This window comes from Muntiacus reevesi, chromosome 3 (assembly GCF_963930625.1).
Source record: "Muntiacus reevesi chromosome 3, mMunRee1.1, whole genome shotgun sequence".
Taxonomy (NCBI): domain Eukaryota; kingdom Metazoa; phylum Chordata; class Mammalia; order Artiodactyla; family Cervidae; genus Muntiacus; species Muntiacus reevesi.
In genome coordinates this window covers 209,883,890-209,899,402 of record NC_089251.1, presented here as the reverse complement: position 1 = coordinate 209,899,402, position 15,513 = coordinate 209,883,890, and the positions used below count along the sequence as shown (strand labels likewise).

At 42.4% G+C, this 15,513-nt stretch overlaps 1 protein-coding gene across 1 annotated transcript in view; it reads left to right on the top strand.

The window, feature by feature from the left end:
* TMEM163 (transmembrane protein 163) overlaps positions 1-15,513 on the top strand; it is a 259,679-nt gene that overhangs the window by 211,584 nt on the left and 32,582 nt on the right. The window contains exon 5 of the mRNA XM_065931422.1: positions 651-747. Within this exon, the coding sequence (XP_065787494.1) occupies positions 651-747 (97 nt within the window). The remainder of the gene's footprint in view (positions 1-650; positions 748-15,513) is intronic.

The window sequence follows — 15,513 nt, the reverse complement described above, 5'->3', positions numbered from 1 at the left end:
TTTTGTCATTACTGAATCATTCCTCTTTTTATGTTTGAGAAAATCCAAAAGTGTCTATCCTGTTCTATCAGCAAGAGACATCCAGGATGTGCTTTCCTTTTCCATCATTTAAGCCAGCATTAATGGGTTAATTTTGTATCCTCTGTGCATTATCTTATTTCATCTTCAGGTAGGAAATATTCCTCCCACTTGACAGATGAGGAAATAGAGGCTCAAAGAAGTTCAGTAGCTTGGCCAAGATCGAGAAGCAGGTTAAATGGTAGAACCTGGGAAGTCTCATGTCAGAACCTCCACTCTTTGCTAGTAAACTCTGTACCCTCCAGCTAGAGGAGGGGTGAAATGTCGTGTTGCCAGGCAGGAGAATGGGTTTCATGGCCTTGAAGACCCTTCCATACCAGCATTCTTGGGATGCTGTGAGGTCATGTAGGATGGTGAGACCCTTTCCCGTGGGGTTGATTTTAATGATAAATCACTGAACTGTGTTCTAGAAGTGATTCAGTATTGATTCTGATACTGTGGGTGGGCATGGTGGGAGGACGGCGAATTATGGTGGGTCCCAGGGCCTTGGGTTGTGTCGTTGTCACTGTCATTGTGTAAACTGGCAAGATGGAGTTCTCCCCGTTGATTCCCAATGTTCTGCTTCTTTGCAGAGCCTGTGTCATCTTGGGGGTGATATTCCTTCTGTCATCTGTGTGTATAGTGGTCAAAGCCATCCATGACCTCTCGACTAAGCTGCTCCCGGAAGTGGTAAGTTTCTTCTTTTTTCCTAAGAGTCTTTCCTGAGGGTACCAGCCTCTTGTATTACCTCTTACCCCAGATTTACTAGGGGAAGTTGGGCAGGTGGAAAGAAAATAAATAGTATCTTAGGAGTCCAGAAGACCTCATATTAGAATGTGAATGACTCAGCAGAGAAAAGCACTGGGCAAGACAAAAAGTTTAGCTGGTGCATGTTCTGTGTCTTTTGAATACTTTTAATGTCTTATATTAAGAGAAATGAGGTGATTTTTATATAGCAGTGACCCAACCTGTGTTGTTTGCATCTGTTCTGCATCCACTCAATGACTTATAGTAGAATTATTTTTGCCTTTGCACCTCAATTTAGTACATAAATCTATTCACATTAGATTTTATGACACAACTAACATTCAAAATGCAGAAACTGGAGGGCACAATTTCATATTAAAGTGTGTTTTTGCCTCATTTTCCTGGTGAGAGGCACCAGATTCTTTTTTTTTTTTTCTTCTTGCACTCTGATTCTATTTTTGCCTCGCATCTTATGAATACTGATATAAAAATATTTTTACAGTCTCCTGGAGGCTAATTTACTTATCAGGAGATCAAGATAACTGCCATTATAATGATTCTCTCTACAGACTTACCTCACAGATATGATGGGTTTAGTTCCAGACCATCACAGTAAAGCAATTAATGCAATAAAGCAAATCACACTTTTTTTTTTGTTTCCCAGTGCACATAGAAGTTATGTTAATACTATGTCTATTATATGTAGTCTATTATGTGTTCAATGGCATTATATCTTAAAAAACAAAAACCAATGTACATACCTTGATTTAAAAATACCTGTTGCAAAGATAATGTGAGTTATCATCTGAGCCTTCAGCAAGTCACAATCCGTTTGCAATGGTAACATCAGAGATTACTGACCACTGTAAGAAATGTAATAATAATGCAGGGAAGTGGGTAGTAAATTGGGAGATCGGGATTGACATATATACATGACTCTATATAAAACAGATAACTAATATGGACCTGCTGTATAGCACAGGGAACTCTACTCAATGCTCTGTAATGACCAAATGAGGAAAGAATCTGAAAGAAATCAAAGAGGACACAAACAGATGGAGAAATATACCATGTTTATGGATTGGAAGAATCAATATTGTCAAAATGGCTATTCTCCCCAAAGCAATCTACAGATTCAATGCAATCCCTATCAAGCTACCAACGGTATTTTTCACAGAACTAGAACAAATAATTTCACAATTTGTATGGAAATACAAAAAACCTTGAATAGCCAAGTAATCTTGAGAAAGAAGAATGGAACTGGAGGAATCAACCTGCCTGACTTCAGACTATACTACAAAGCCACAGTCATCAAGACAGTATGGTACTGGCACAAAGACAGAAACATAGATCAATGGAACAGAATAGAAAGCCCAGAGATAAATCCACGAACCTATGGACACCTTATCTTTGACAAAGGAGGCAAGGATATACAATGGAAAAAAGACAACCTCTTTAACAAGTGGTGCTGGGAATACTGGTCAACCACTTGTAAAAGAATGAAACTAGAACACTTTCTAACACCATACACAAAAATAAACTCAAAATGGATTAAAGATCTAAATATAAGACCAGAAACTATAAAACTCCTAGAGGAGAACATAGGCAAAACACTCTCTGACATAAATCACAGCAGGATCCTCTATGACCCACCTCCCAGAATATTGGAAATAAAAGCAAAACTAAATAAATGGGACCTAATGAAACTTAAAAGCTTTTGCACAACAAAGGAAACTATAAGCAAGGTGAAAAGACAGCCCTCAGATTGGGAGAAAATAATAGCAAATGAAGCAACAGACAAAGGATTAATCTCAAAAATATACAGTCAACTCCTGCAGTTCAATTCCAGAAAAATAAATGACCCAATCAAAAAATGGGCCAAAGAACTAAACAGACATTTCTCCAAAGAAGACATAGAGATGGCTAACAAACACATGAAAAGATGCTCAACATCACTCATTATCAGAGAAATGCAAATCAAAACCACAATGAGGTACCATTACACGCCAGTCAGGATGGCTGCTATCCAAAAGTCTACAAGCAATAAATGCTGGAGAGGGTGTGGAGAAAAGGGAACCCTCTTCCACTGTTGGTGGGAATGCAAACTAGTACAGCCACTGTGGAGAACAGTGTGGAGATTTCTCAAAAAACTGGAAATAGAACTGCCATATGACCCAGCAACCCCACTTCTGGGCATACACACTGAGGAAACCAGATCTGAAAGAGACACGTGCACCCCAATGTTCATCGCAACACTGTTTATAATAGCCAGGACATGGAGGTAACTTAGATGCCCATCAGCAGACGAATGGATAAGGAAGCTGTGGTACATATACACCATGGAATATTACTCAGCCGTTAAAAAGAATTTATTTGAATCAGTTCTAATGAGATGGATGAAACTGGAGCCCATTATACAGAGTGAAGTAAGCCAGGAAGATAAAGACCAATACAGTATACTAAATGCATGTATATGAAATTTGGAAAGATGGAAACGATAACCCTATATACAAAACAGAAAAAGAGACACAGATGTACAGAACAGACTTTTGGACTCTGTGGGAGAAGGCGAGGGTGGGATGTTTCAAGAGAACAGCATCAAAACATGTATATTATCTAGGGTGAAACAGATCACCAGCCCAGGTTGGATGCATGAGACAAGTGCTCGGGCCTGGTGCACTGGGAAGACCCAGAGGGATCGGGTAGAGAGGGAGGTGGGAGAGGGGATCGGGATGGGGAATACATGTAAATCCATGGCTGATTCATGTCAATGTATGGCAAAAACCACTACAATATTGTAAAGTAATTAGCCTCCAACTAATAAAAATAAATGGAAAAAAAAATAAACGAAACAAAACAATAAAAAAAAAGAATCTTAAAAAAAAAGAGAGAGTGGCTATATGTATACATGTAACTGATTCTCTTTGCTCTACACCTGAAACTAACACAACACTGTAAATCAACTATCCTCCAATAAAAGTGTTTTTAGAAGTTTGAACTATTTTGAGAATTAAAGTGACACAGGGACAGAAGTTGAGTAAATGCTCAACTTCTGAGGGAAAAATGGTGCCAATAGACTTACTGGACCCAGGGTTACCACAAACTTTCAGTTTGTAAAAATAAAAGTAATAATAATTATCTGCCAAGTGTGGTGACATGAGGTGCGCCTGTTTACAAGTTGCATAGTGATGTCATGCAAAGTTATGAGCTCTTCTTTTAGGGTGTGACTTGGTTTGTGCTTGACTGTGCACACCATCTTATAAAAGGCCTAAGTTTTGAGACCTTTAGTTTCACTTTAGAAAAACACATGTTACTCTTTTGGGGATAATGTATTGCATTTGTGTGTGTGTGTTTATGGGGAAGATGAAAATGGAGTGGGCATTACACTGTATTTAGTAGAGCTGTGAAAGTGACTGCCTTAAGTTGTCCTGTGTACCTAACGCCCCCACCCCTCGCCAGCCTGAACCTGAGATTAGAGCCATTCCTTTGGTACCTCCTCAGGATCTCAGCTGTTATTTATCATCACAACTAACAACTCAGTGACGCAGAGGAAAGATGGATAGCAGGGTAGTAGTGTGCCTACCTGTGGATTTCATCTTTCTCAGAAGAGCTGGCTTGAGCAAATAATCCCCTGTCTTATACTCCACATGTTATATCTTATCTTGCCTTGGTCTTCCTGGTTACCTGGGATCCTGGACTTGTTCATCGTCTTCCTTCATCAGACTGACTATCATGTGTTCCATTCCATCAGAATCTGAAGCTTGAAAAAAGTGAAAGTGAACATGTTGTTTTCTCAGTCATGCCCGACTCTTTGCAGTGCTGTGGACTGCAGGCTGCCCGGCCCTTCTGTCCATGGGATTCTCCCAACAATAATACTGGAGGGATAGCCATTCCCTTCCCCACGGGATCTTCCTGACCCAGGGATTGAACCCGGGTCTGCTGCACTGCAGGCGGATTCTTTAGTGTCTGAGCCACCAGGGAAGCCCTTTAAAAATTAGTTGCTCAGTTGTGTCCAACTCTTTGCAAACCCATGGACTGTAGCCCTCCAGGTGTCTCTCTCCACGGACTTCTCCAGGCAAGAATACTGGAGTGGGTAGCCATTCCCTTCTCCAGGGGATCTTCCCAACCCAGGGGTCAGGCAGGCAGATTCTTTACTGTCTGAGCCACATCTAGACGTAAAAGTATTGTGTGATTAAGATGTCAGTCAGATAACATCTTTGCATTTTACAAGGGATGGAAATCTGACTCCACTCTAAGAAATGGTTATTGGTGGGAATTTTTAGCACTGGGCTCGTTGACATTTTCGTCTATTTAGGTATTAAAAATTAATGTGAGGCAGGGCTTATTTGATGTAGAGTGGATAGCTGTGCTCATAGTCCCTTGTTGGTGGCCCTCCTTGTTTTTGTCTTGAAAGCTGAACAGGTTTTAACTGAAAACAGACTTATATCTTATGGTACAAACATTCCTAAGAGAAGAATCTCACCAAGTTAAAATCCACATCATTGCTAGGGTGTCTCATGCCCAGCCTAGGTGAGATCAGAGAGGGTGACGACCTCTGTGATTGAACCAAGTCTGTCCCTGTCTTGGTAGGGTTCACACCCACTATATGTTATTAGTCCTGGTGTGGGATTTAAAAATCATACCTGTTTATGGTCATCCTGTCAGAACTCTAGGAAAGATGTAAGGTGGTCTGTTGTATTTGTTTGTTTCTTTAAACCTTCAGATTTGTGGAAACGCTGGCATATTTATGTAACCAAGTAACCAAGGCATATTTATACTTAAAATATTTGGGGAACCCTGGTTAGGAGCAAGTGATTAGTTTCTGGCAGACCAAACGCAGTCTGTGCCTCTTGGTGGCTCATAGTTTGTGGTGGTTGAAACCAGGGAGTTTGGTGTTTAGGGTTTTGATGTCCTAAATTTTAGGTCTAAGTTACAGCTTCACCCTTGCCCTCATCTGCAGAATTGCCTGTTTTTAAAAAGATTTTTCTATATGTACCATTTTAAAAGTCTTTATTGAATTTGTTACAGTATTACTTCTGTTTTATGTTTTGGTTTTTTGGCCATGATGTATGTAGGATCTTGGCTCCCCAACCAGGGATCGAACCTGCACCCCCTACATTGGAAGACAAAGTCTTAGCCACTAGACCACTAGGGAAGTCCCCAGAATTACCTTTTGATGTATGATTTCCATCAAGTTGTTACATGGGTTTGTCTGAAGCAATGTTTTCCCTGCCCCAGGCCTGTTTCCCCAGCAGCTTCCTTTTTAATGTCACCGGCACAATTCTCAGAGTGCGAGTAATTTGTGAGAATGGGTGAGTTTTGAAAGGAAGCCTTGCGGTTAGGAATCGCCATCTTGTGAAGTCAGCTGGCTCTGAGCCATGGTGTCGCTTGCTCCTCAGCGGCCTCATGCTGGAGGAGACAGGCCAGCCCAGTTCTCAGGGGACCCCCGAAAGGATTCCATAGTGTCTCCTGCAAGGGCTTCTTGAGCAGATGGCTGAAGGTTGCTCCCTTAAGTTTGGGCTGCATGGGGTCTCACTGGATCATTGACGAAGCAGATTCCAAAAGAGCCTTCTCAGAAACGGCATGAACTATGGTTCTAGCAGCTGGGGAGTGTGGGTGCTGCTGCAGATGTGGTGGCAATGGTTTGGTGCAGTATCTGTGGCTGCTTTGACGTGAGCAGTGTTGTGCTGCTGTTTTCACACCCACCACGCCCTAGAAGGGAAGGCGGGGACCCGTGGCACCCTTCTCTCTTGTGGTGGCACCTGGGGGCTCCGAAAGCAGAAGTGATCTTCCTGAGGTCATCAGCTGGTTGGGGGCAATGCCTGGGTTTGAACCCTTGTCTCCTTGTCTCGGGCTGTCTTGGCTCCTGATACTGTGGGATTCCGTGGTCCCACTGTTCATTGACTTTTCAAGTCTGAACTTTCTGTCTTATTTCTTCTCCTTTTTTTTTTTACCCCCTCCATTTGGTTTTTGCCTTGCTTTTTCTCGTCTTCTCACATTCAGGTTGAGGTGCCCGGCTCCCAGCTGATTCCACCCCTGGCATTTTCTGGCTACCGCGGCTGCTCCCACCATGCGGGCCCCCTGCAGTCTGTGCCACTGACCAGGGTGCGCTCCTGTTGCTTTGTCTGTTGAAAAGCATGCAGGCAAGTGTACCAAGAACTCATGGAAAAGTAGAAGTTTGGAGTGAGGGAATTCAGGGGTTACATGGAGTCACGTGGAAAGAGGTGAGGGCGTGGAGGCTGAGTGACTCCCCGCCACCCCAGTACCCATGTGACCACTGCAAGCAAATTGCTCCATCTCTCTGACTCTGGGCTTCCGGATATGCCACATGGGGACAATACTTAAGTCAGGGGTTTATGATAAAGACCAAGTGAGCCATTTATTTAAAATAATCGATATTATTAACAGGAGACAGTCCTACTATGGTGGTGACTACTCTTAACTTTCTGATTGTAAAGTTTCTGAATTGCTCGTGGCCTGAGTTTCTTGCAGATGGGCCCCTTGATCCCTCTTTCCTGCCTCCTGGTCCCCCTCCCTCTGAGTGGATAGGACTAGCGCTTGTCTCTCTCTGGCTTCAGGTGGCCACAGCCAACTCTGGGCCCCTTCCTTTTGGGGAGCACCCAGTACACTGTAGGCAGGCTGTCCTCTGAGTCTAACCCACCACTCGTTGGCTGTGAGATTTCCAGCAAATTGTGTCTTCTCTCTGAGAGACAGTTTCCTTCTTTGTAAATGGGTGTCATGCCCCCTGCTCCACAGCAAACATTGTAAGAACTAAGCGATGTGATGAATGTGGAGTTGCTCCAACTGGCGTGTGCTTGGCGAAAGCAGAAGGTATTATGTCAGATCCCATGACCCAGGAAGTCTCCTCCTTTCCCATGCACTTTCTCTCAGCGACCTGTTGAGTTGTACTAGCTCATTACACTTTTCTGTTCATAGGCTGTGACTTGTTTACCTTGAGCTCTTGACAGTGTCTGGGCCTGACCTCCTCTTTAAGTCACATGCACCAAAAGTGATAACAATTATAATTAAAATGATGCATTTTTCCCAAATGGCAATGAATAACATATCGTCATATGCTGATAATAATGATTGCTACCATGCGAGTGCCTACTGAACCCTACCGTTCCTACTGTCTAGGCATTGGGGATTCAGAGTTAACTAGCACTAATGGTTAGTGTTTCTTCATTGCCCTACAAAGTCCTTTACTTCTCCTAGGAGCTGGCATTTGCTTTCCAGGAGCTCACAGTTGGGGAGAGACCCAGAGAGCTTAAACATTTGATTTAGGTGATGAGGGCTGTAGTAGAGACAGGCAAACCTGCTATGGGGCAGGTGTGTTGGGGTCTCCACTGTGATCTGTAGGAAGAGTGGACACTGGGGAGACAGGCTTGAGTGAGGAGGGTCTGGGGCTGAGGTCCAGGGAGGAGGAGGCTCTTAGAGGCAGAGCAGCCACAGGGTCCATGGGATCTGTGTGAGCTTGCTTTCTTTTTCTCAGGCCTTTGTTTCCTGTTGACTCAGTGTGTCTGGGTAGGAGGAAGGAATAGAGAAAGGAAAAGGGAGAAGGAAGAAAGGAGAAATAACTCTGTTGTGGATCAGGAGTGGTTGCTCGGCATCGTTTTGATTCTTCTTCCTTGAGTCGCAGGGTTGCTTTTAAACCTCCCCTTGTTTTCTCTCAGCTGAGTTCTTGCCTGAGAGTCCATCCCACCCACCGGCACAAAGGAGCTTCCGCCAAGGGGAGGGAGCCCCTCTCACAACTGTGTTCTTTCAGGCAACCAGTCATGAGCCCTCTTTCATTTCCAGTCCTCGGGGGACAGGAAGGCGGCTGACGGTGCGGGGTGGCCGCCTGCTTTCATGGGCACATCTCTTCCCGCAGTGTTGCTATAGCTCCCTCACTCAGAGGCCTGGCTGGCTTTGCAGAGCTGGGGGCGGTCAGTGGTGTCCTTGCATGGGCCCCCGATGGGATTTCACTCTCAGGAACAAAGCTAGAGAGATAACTTTTGTAAAGGATATATTAGGATTGTACTTGCAAGTCCACAGCTGAGAACGTTCCCCAAGGATCTTCCTCCACAGTGACTGTGACTCTTGGATTTGTAGGCTTTTGTTTTAGTGAGGTGTTTAGCATTCAGGAGTGACTGGGTAAGAGTTCCTTAAGTTCTTCAGGAGCTTGTCGTCTCTTGGCCCATCTTTACCGGGTGGAGAGGATGGAACCAGCTCAGCCTGCCCCCTACCCACGCCCCTGTTTGTCTCCTCTCTTTCCTCCTTCCCTCTCACTCAGGGCCTCTCCCCTTCCCCTCCGAGCTCCCACCTTGTCCACTTTGGAAATTGCACCTCCGCACTCACTCCTTCTCCTCCTGGAACCCTCAGTCACTGCCTGCCTGACTCCTCCTCCTCCTCAGGCAGATGCCTTCAGGTCCTTCCCACCCCCTTCTAGCCTCTGTTGCTCTCACAGATGCTCTGTCTGAAGACACTCATCCCTTTCTTCCCATTCATCTTGTCCCCTCAGCTTCAAACCCAGCCTCCCCTCAGCCTGCCCCAGCAGTCTTTCAAATCCATTCTGTATGACCTCCTTTGGGAGGTAGGAGATGGTTAACAGGAGGACATGAGAGAGGATGGAGGGTCCAGGAGTGAAGGCTTGGGGCCCGGTGAGCAGGCTCACAAAGATGCTGCTTACCCAGTCAGCTTGTCTGCCTCAGGTCTTCTGGAGCAACTGCCTCATCCATGGGAGTAAGGTTCCTGAGGCTCTTGTACTGAATGAGTACTCTGAGGCATGTCACCTTGTGGTTAAAGATGTGGGAGAGAATTCCCTGATGATTCAGTGATTAGGACTCTGCACTAGATGAGTCACAAGCTGGAATCAAGATTGCTGGGAGAAATATCAGCAACCTCAGATAGGCGATTGATACCACTCTAATGGTAGAAAGTGAAGAGAAACTAAAGAGCCTCTTGATGAGGGTGAGAGAGGAGAGTGAAAAAGCTGGCTTAAAATTCAGTATTTAAAAAACTAAGATTAAGGCATCCAGTCCCACCACTTCATGGCAGATAGATGGGGAATCAGTAGAAATAGTGACATATTTTATTTTCTTGGGCTCCAAACTCACTGCAGATGGTCACTGCAGCCATGAAATTGAAAGACGCCTGCTCCTTGGAAGAAAAGCTGTGACAAACCTAGACAACATACTAAAAAACAGAGACGTCACTTGGCCGACAAAGGTCCGTAGAAAAAAACAAACTATGGTTTTTTTTCCCAGTAGTCATGTAAGAATGTGCGAGTTGGACCATGAAGAAGGCTGAGCATTGAAGAATTGTTTCTTTTGAATTGTGGTGCTGGAGAAGACTCTTGAAAGCCCCTTGGACTGCAAGGAGATGAAACCAGTCAACCCTAAAGGAAATCAACCCTGAATATTCACTGGAAGGACTGAAGCTGAAGCTACAATACTTTGGCCACCTGATGTGAAAAGCCGACTCACTGGAAAAGGCCCTGATACTGGGAAAGATTGAAGGCAAAAGGAAAAGAGGGAGGCAGAAGATGATATGGTTAGCATGACTGACTCAATGGACATGAATCTGAACAAACTCTATGAGATTGTGAAGGATTGGGAAGCCTGGCGTGCTGCAGTCCATGGGCTCCCAGAGTCTGAACACAACTTAGTGACTGAACAACAGTGACAGCTTCCACTGTAGAGGTCGTGGGTTTGATCCCTGGTCGGAGAAGTAAGTCCTGCATGCTGGCAGTGCAGCCAATTAAAAAAAAAATGTGGATGCTGAGGTCAAGGAGACAGAGCCCAACTCTGCCTCTTCCTAACTAGAGAAAGATGGGGCAGGAGTCCCAGCCTTCTATGTCTCAGCCTCTTTTTTGTAAAATGGAAATAGTAATAGCAGTCTTCTTGCTAAGCTTGCTAAGAAAGAAAATAAAACAATATAGATGATGCATTTAGCAAATAATTGTTGAGTGAACGTTGACTAATACTATGGTTGTTGGGCCAGAGAAGAGGTTTCTAAGGAAGTTGGTGGACCTTTTGATGCCTTTAGTTCTGGAAGCTTAGTCTGTATTGAACCATCCAGGAAATGCATTCAGGGATCCTATTTTCAGCTCAGATTGGGTAATGGTGTAGGCACCTTCTTGTGCAATAGTCTATAATTTCTGGATCTGTTATAAGCAATAGATTCATGTTCCCATATGACATGCTCTCAAGCATAACTCTGAATTTAATTTGGGAGTTGTGTTGACTCCCAAATATTTTAAAAACAGACACTTGTACACAGTCAAGTTCCTCACCATCCATCCAACCTGCCAACATCTCCCCAGCACTTCACAGAGAAAGGCAGAAAATTCCTGCTGTTAGACTATCAGTGGTGTCCCACTCTTACTACTTTAGACAGAATTATTCTATCACCTCAGCAAGACTGACCTCTTCATTTATTCTAGAGCCACAGTCCACAAGTTTCTAAACAGAAGAGAACTGAGCTCTGATGAAAGTGAGTTATATTGGCTGGAGTGATCTCATGGAGAATAGAGCCCAGAAATAGATGTGTACATATCTGGTCAACTGGCTTTCAACAAAGGTGCCAGGGCAATTCAGGAGGGAAAAAAGTCTCTTTTCAACAGATGGTGCTGGAGCAACTGGAAAGCTTTATGGACAAAAATGGACATTTACTTTTATATAAAAACTAGATCAAAGTGGATCAAAAACCTCAATGTAAAATCTCAAACCCTAAAACTTCTAAAGGAAAGCAAAACAGAACATTAGGTATTTAGGTGAAATTTATTAGATTTGGCATAAAATTTGCACCATAAAATTAAAAAATTGAAAGTTGAACTTTATAAAAGTAAGAAACCTTTGCTATGGCACCATTTATGACAAGACTTCATAGACAGTATACATAGATCAGACAAAAGACTTGTCTCCAGAACACGTAAAGAACAGTTTAATAAGAAGACCTGGTGGTTATGTATAGATGTGATAGTTGGACTGTAAAGAAGGTTGAACACCAAAGAATTGATGCTTTGAAACTGTGGTGCTGGATGGAGAAGACTCTTGAGAGTCCTTTGGACTACAGGAAGATCAAACCAGTTAATCCTAAATGAAATCAACCCTGAATATTCATTGGAAGGACTGGTGCTGAAGCTCCAATACTTTGGCCACCTGATGCGAAGAGTTGACTCACTGGAAAAGATCCTGATACTGGAAAAGATTGAAGGCAAAGAGGAAAAGGGGTTGACAGAGGATGAGATGGTTGGATGGTTGACTCAATGTACATGAGTCTGAGCAAGCTCGGGGAGATAGTGAAGGACAGGGAAGCCTGGCGTACTGCAGTTCATGTGGTCGCAAAGAGTTGGACATGGCTTAGTGACTGAACAATAACAATAACAAGAAGAAGACAAACAATCTGATAACAGAACAGGCATAAGATTTACAGACAGTTGCTAGGAGAAGAGATAAATGAAGAGCCAATAAGCACATGAAAAATTGCTCAATATTATTAGTCTCCATGGAATTACAAATTAAAACCACCATAAGATACCACTGCATACCCATTTGAATGTCTAAACTTGAAAAAAACAAAAATATGTGGACCATTTACAGCTCTCATACTTTGATGATGAGAGGATAAAATGGTTCATGTACTTTGGAAAAGAGTTCAGAGGTTTGTTAAAACATAAACATCCATTTACAATATGACCTAACCATTCCTTCCCTAGATATTTACCCAAGAGAAATGAACATATACATTTGTAGAAAGACCCTCAAACAAATGTTTATTGCATTTGGATTTCTCATATCAAAACCTAAAACTAATCCAAATGTCTATGAATATGTGAAAAGGTGGTATATCCATACAGTGGAACACTACTCAGCAATAAAAAAGGCACTGCTGACTCATACAACAACATGGATGAAACTCAGAATAATTAAAGTGGGTTCCAGATGCAAAGCCAAAAGAAATACATTAGTAGTGTACAGGCATACCTTGGAGATTCTGTGGATTTCATTCTATACCATTGCAAAATATTGCAATAAAGCAAGTCATGTATAGTTTTAGGTTTCCCAGTGCATAGAAAAGTTACATTTATACTATACTATAGTCTATTAAGTGTGCAGTAACTTTATATCCAAATATATACATATATACCTTAATTTTAAAAATAGTTTATTGCTAAAAATGCTAACCATCATCTTTAGCCTTCATTGAGTTGTAGGTATCATCAAACATCATGGATCACAGATCACCACGACAAATATAATAATAATAAAAAAGCTTGAAGCAGTGTGAGAATTACCAAAATGTGACAGAGACACAAAGTGAGCAAATCCAGTTAGAAAAATGACTCTGATAGACTTTCTCAATGCTTGGTTGCCACAAGTCCTCAATTTATAATAAATGCAGTATTTGTGAAGCACAGTAAAAGGAGATATGCCTGTATCATTCCACTTACATAAATTTTTAGGTGTAATCCCAGTAGCCATGACATGGAAAAAAGCTAATAAATGGATAACAAATAAAAAACAAATAAATGGATAAAGAAAATATGGTATATATATACAATGGAATATTACTCAGCCTTTAAAGAGAAATGAAAAAATGCCATTTGTAGCAACAGGATGGACCTAGAGGTTATCACACAAAGTGAAGTAAGTAATAAGGAGAAAAACAAATACCCTATGATATCACTTATATGTGGAAGCTAAAATCTGACACAAATGAACTTATCTACAAAGCAGACTCACAGGCGTAGTGAACAGACTTGTGTTTACCAGAGGGAGGGAGGGAGGGCTGGGATGGGAAGGACTGGGAGTTTGAGATTAGCAGATGCAAACTATTATATATAGAATGGATAAGCAACAAGGTCCGACTTAGCACAGGGAGCTATATTCCATGTCCTATGATAAACCATAATGGAAAAGAATGTGAAAAAGAATATATATATAGCATAACTGAATCACATTGCTATACAGCAGAAATTAGCACATTGCAAATCATCAATAAAATAAATTCTAGGAGCAGTCTAAACTATAGTGACAAAAGGCAGATAGTGGTTGCCAGAGGATGGTGTTAGAAGTGGGAGGGATTATTAAAGAGTCATAAGGAAGCTTTTGGGGGTGATGGAAAATATCCTCTTGCTTTTGGTGATGGTTTCACGGGCATATGTCAACACTGGTCAAGCTGTCCGCTTTAAATATATACAGTGCAAGTACATCCAGATGACACGCTTGAACACAAGTGACCTCACATTGCCACACCAGATAGGAATCCTGCTCAGATCTAACAGGATAAATATCTTAAGGTGCTATGAAGTGAGAGTTTAGTTTCCTGACTCTAACCCATACCTGGAATATGGACAGCAGTGCTAAAATTTATCCTGTAAACAGTCAATGCTATGAAGACAAAATAAATGATAAGAGAGGAAAGTGCAAATAGTAGGCTAAATCTAACAGCTGTCGTCAGAGGTACCTAGTAAGAGGAGCTTTTGCTGAAAATGACTGATCTCATGTAGTTGCCACAAACACCCTGGAAGTGCCAGCTGGTGGCTCAGTCTCTTGAGTGAGAGTATTAACCATTTTAAACCTGAAAATGTGGGTGGTCTGTCTTTTCAGTTCCTTGCATGCGGTGCAATTTATTTGTCAGTTCAGGTGTTACCTAGGAAATTGCTCTGAAGGATCTCTTATTGGTTCTCTTTTCCTTGCTATGTAAGCCTTGGATTTTAATCAGAATGTGATGTCTGTGAGCAGTCTGCCGTGTTGCTCTATTCAATTACACCTCTTTGTGCTTTCTGTTTCATAAAAGCACTTTTTAGCTTGAGGCTCATTAGACCTTCACAGTATTTCCGAAGTGGGCAGAGATACCACCATTTTATAACAAGGAAACAGATCTTCAGATAAAAAATTAAAATGACTGTGTAGTATGCAGTGTCAGAGGCACACACGGCAAGCCCGGACCTGGTCTGGTTGGGGCTCTTTCTCTTCCATGGACTGCCTCCTGAATACTACCGAGTTTGAGACCCCAAAGCAAGCTTTTCAGAAAAGCTAATACAGCTGACTTCCTTTCCAGGTTGAGAAAATGCAGCCCACAGGCTCCTCATAGGGGATTCTGAATCAGTTCATTGTCTAGGGTTTCCCACACTCAACTCAATGGGAGTGAACTCTGTCCACCCCTGCCATCTTCCCTGTGGCCTTGAAGATCCCAGGATGACATGTGCTATGAAAACGTGTCTAGGGGGCTTCTGGGTTATGGTAACAAAAATGGAAAAGAGAAAGGAAGGGAAGGAGAGAGGGAAATGTGCTCATTCTTCATCTCCTAGAAACATCTGTATATTTAAAGATATGGGTGTTTATCAAAGGTGGATGTTGCGGGGTCAAGGTTGAATACATTGCTATTTAGATGCGTCTGTACTTGACCTCAGAAAGTTTATCTCTTGTTACCTGTTTTCCCAACTAGAATGAGAAAAGTTATCACGTTAACTTAGCACTTCTTTTTCTTTGTGAGATTTTGAGAGTGCTTTTATCTTTGCAAGAATAACATTCTTTTCAAAAGTGATTTAACATTTTAAGGTAATTAGTTTCTTCATTCACTTCCCTAAGTATAGCATGGACAGTGCAGTCCTCATAACATTTTTGATTTTCTGCTTATTGTTTAGCTAATGGAGAGAATCGTACTGAATGCCTTTTTATTGCTCAAGCTTTGATTGAAGTACGCCTGTGTGTCTGGTGCACA